General features: G+C 65.8%; 1 protein-coding gene across 1 annotated transcript; it reads left to right on the top strand.

The window, feature by feature from the left end:
- The first annotated feature begins 1,114 nt into the window (after positions 1-1,114).
- Positions 1,115-2,898, top strand: LOC137442246 (single-stranded DNA-binding protein 3-like). Its single transcript, XM_068140662.1, has 4 exons — positions 1,115-1,556; positions 1,692-1,764; positions 1,977-2,038; positions 2,715-2,898. Exons 1-4 carry the CDS (start codon positions 1,501-1,503, stop codon positions 2,881-2,883), a joined length of 360 nt encoding a protein of 119 aa, XP_067996763.1. The 5' UTR covers positions 1,115-1,500; the 3' UTR covers positions 2,884-2,898.
- The last annotated feature ends 393 nt before the right edge of the window (positions 2,899-3,291 follow it).

Genomic DNA, 3,291 nt, shown 5'->3' with positions numbered 1-3,291 from the left:
GGTTCTAAACCTTGCTCTAAAGCGAGTTTGGCCCTGCTCAGGCAGGTCCCCACGGCCATGCACATTCCCACGGGGCGCAGGAGCACTCCCTGCCGCCCCGGGAGTTACTCCTACGCCCCGCGCCTCCCTGCCCTCGCGTAGGGCCCCGCTCAGACTTTCTGTGCTCCTCGGTGTTTTGCAGGACGGGGCTCCATGCGCGAAACCTCCTGGTTTTAACGTTCGGCAACTAATCACATAGCCCCTACCCAGCGCGCAGCCGCCGACCCCGCGGGGTTTTGTTCAGCGGTTTGGAGGTAGAGGTGAGGCCGGGGCAGGGCGGGGAGGCTGGAGGGGGAAAGGAGGGAGAAGAGCTCCTTGAAGCTCTGATTTTTTGTGCTGTCGCAAATCTGTTCCCGTGGAAACTGCCACCAGCGAGTGGGAGTGCTGGGTGGGCTCCCGCATGCCGGCGGGGCCAAGGATGCAAAGCCCAGCTGCCCGAACAAGGGTGCCTTGCCCGAGCCTCCGGCAAACCCCCGGGCAGGGGCAAAAGTCTCCCCACAACCCACTCGGAGGGACCCCAGCATGCCAGCGGGGCTGGGATCCTCCCCCATCCAGACCAGAATTCTCCCCAAGCCCAGGGAGATGCTTTTCCCCCCATGTTTGTAACGGCAACCAAGCGAAACCAAGCCTCGCCCCAAGAGGAGAGGCGCTGAAGTTGGCAGCCTGAAGCGGGGAAACTCGGCCCCAGGCTCCCCTCAGGGCTCCTCACAAGGCAGGCGGCCTCGCTCTGAGGTAACCGCCCGCAGCGCTGAGCTTGGGGTGAGGGACCTGGCGGGGCCGGGTTGCAGTCGGTGGGAGGTGGAGGCTGGTCCTCGCCCCCGCCTCCCACCGCCTCCAGCCTGGCCCCGCCGGGTCCCGCCCGGCGCCGCGGCCAGAGCAGAGGCAGCGCCCGCCCGGGCTCAGCGCCGCTCCCTCCTCCCTCAGCAACCCGGCGGGCGGTTTCAAGTCCCCCCTTCCGAGGTCTCCGCGGCGCCGGCCAATCAGCGGGCGCTGCGCGCCGCGGCCCGGCGCCTTAAAGGGACACAACGCGCCGCCGTGCTGGGAGAGTCGAGTTGCCTACGGGCTGAGTTGGGGGCACTAGGACCGTGCGGTGACCGCGCTCCCTCCCTCCTTTCCCCGCCGCGGGAGGCCGCCCGCCCGCCGCCTCCGGAGAGGGGGGTGGGTAGGCGTGTCGCGGGTCGGCCCCGCCCTTGCTCGGTGCTGATTGGTGGCAGCTAACGCCCGTCAGCTGAGGGGGGGTGGTGCTCGGCGCGGCCACGTTCGGGTGCGCGGCCAGCGGCGCGGCGGGCGCAGCGAGCGGCGGCGGCGAGCGCGGGGCGATGGGGGCGCGGCGGCGGCCGGCGCTCTGACAGCCCCCGGCGCTCCCTCAGCGACAGGCACAGCGGCTCCCGGCGGCGTTTGTGGTGGTGGTGGCGGCAGCGGCAGCAGCAACAGCGGCCGCCCCCCTCCTCGGCGCGGACCATGTTCGCCAAAGGGAAGGGCTCGGCGGTGCCCTCGGACGGGCAGGCGCGGGAGAAGTAAGCCGGAGGAGCTGGGGGGGAGCGGGGCGGCGGCGACGGTGATGGGGCGGCTTTGTGTGGGGCGGGAGGTGTGTGTGGGGGAGATCCTCCTCCTTCACTTGCCGCCGCTGACCCGCCGTTCGGCTGTTGCAGGCTGGCGCTGTACGTCTACGAGTACCTGCTGCACGTCGGCGCCCAGAAGTCGGCGCAGACCTTCCTGTCCGAGGTGAGCCCCGCCGCCCCCCGCGCCCTTTGTGCGCCGCCGCACGCACGCCCGCCCTCCATCTTGCGCGGGGCGGCGGCGGCGCCGGGGGGTCGCCACGCGTGGGGGGCCCACGCCCACTCGTGACCACCCCCTACCCGCCGCCACCTTTCCCTTTTCCACCCCCACCCCCCTACTCCACCCCACACACCCTCTCGCCTTCCTCTCACCCGCAGATCCGGTGGGAGAAGAACATAACGTTGGGCGAGCCCCCCGGTTTCCTGCACTCCTGGTGGTGGTAAGTACCGGGGATGGGTCTGTCCGGGCGGGTGGGAGCGCGCACACGCACCCGGGACCCCGTCACGGGTGCCTCCCCCGGGCTGCCCGAGAGCCCTGGAGTGGGGTGTGGGAGTTGCACTGGTGGAGCTCGGCTCCACGGGGTGAAGCTCCGGTGACGGCGTGAGTCAGCAGCGGCGAGCCCCACACCGCCTGGGCTCCTCGCTCCCGCTCCCCGCAGGGTGCCGAGGAGCGGTGGAGCCAGTCCCGGCCCCGCGGGAGCGGGCGGGGAGGCGGCAGGCCGGCTGGCAGGCCTCCTGCCTGGCAGCGCTCGGGGACAGAAAGCCGCTGGGCATGAGCAGAGAGCCCGAAGTTATGATGGAGCAGTTGGGAAGCCTGGGGGCTGGCAGGTTGAGGTGGCAGCGCTGTGGTGAGGGCTGGAGAAGTCCCCGAAGCGCCACGGGTGTTAGCCCTTTTAAAGGTTTCTTTTGCCTCTTAAAACACCCAGTGTCACCCATCCCGGGGGAAAGCAGCGGTGTCAAGCTCGGACATGCAGCCGCTTCTGGCCGAGGTCCGCTCCCTGACCGTGGGCCTAGGTGGGGTGGGAAGCTGCTTACCTCCACTGACCCCGCACACTGTCTTAATGCGGGAGCCCTGACGAATAACGATCTCTTCTCTTGACTTTCTCCACCACGCAGCGTGTTCTGGGACCTTTACTGCGCAGCTCCCGAAAGGCGAGACACTTGTGAGCATTCGAGTGAGGCGAAAGCCTTTCATGACTACGTGAGTAACAAGTTTCTAATCCTCGCGGTAATTACGGTGTTGGGGAGCTCCGGCTTCTCCCTGTGCACCGAAAGCCAACCTTAGCTGCCCGGCAAAATCGTGGTGGAGTTTTTTTGTTGTTGTTGTTTTGTGTTTTTTGTTTGGTTGTTGTGTTGCCTTTTTTTTTTAACCAACAATGTTCTGATTTGACTGCACAGTCTTTCATAATGTTGCAATTATGTAAATTGGGTCTGATAGTTATCTTAAGCACTTAAAGGCGTTCTGGCTATTGGTGGAATGAAGAAGTTTTGCATAGCAATGCACAACAAAGCATTTTCTAGGGAATGGATGGTGAGATACTTAATGCTCAGGACATCTCAAAGAGTGGGCAGATTGGGTTGTGATGGGGAGGAGGGGGAGAATCCTCCAGTTTGCTGTTGAATGCCCTCAAGGTTGGGGGGGCCTTGGTTGCCTACCTAAGTCCTCCCTTGAGACCAAGGTAGAGGGGTCTTT

This window comes from Melanerpes formicivorus, unplaced genomic scaffold (genome assembly GCF_026170545.1).
Source record: "Melanerpes formicivorus ecotype bairdi unplaced genomic scaffold, bMelFor1.0.p_v2 SCAF_7, whole genome shotgun sequence".
Lineage (NCBI taxonomy): Eukaryota > Metazoa > Chordata > Aves > Piciformes > Picidae > Melanerpes > Melanerpes formicivorus.
This window is presented reverse-complemented; position numbering and strand designations above follow the sequence as displayed.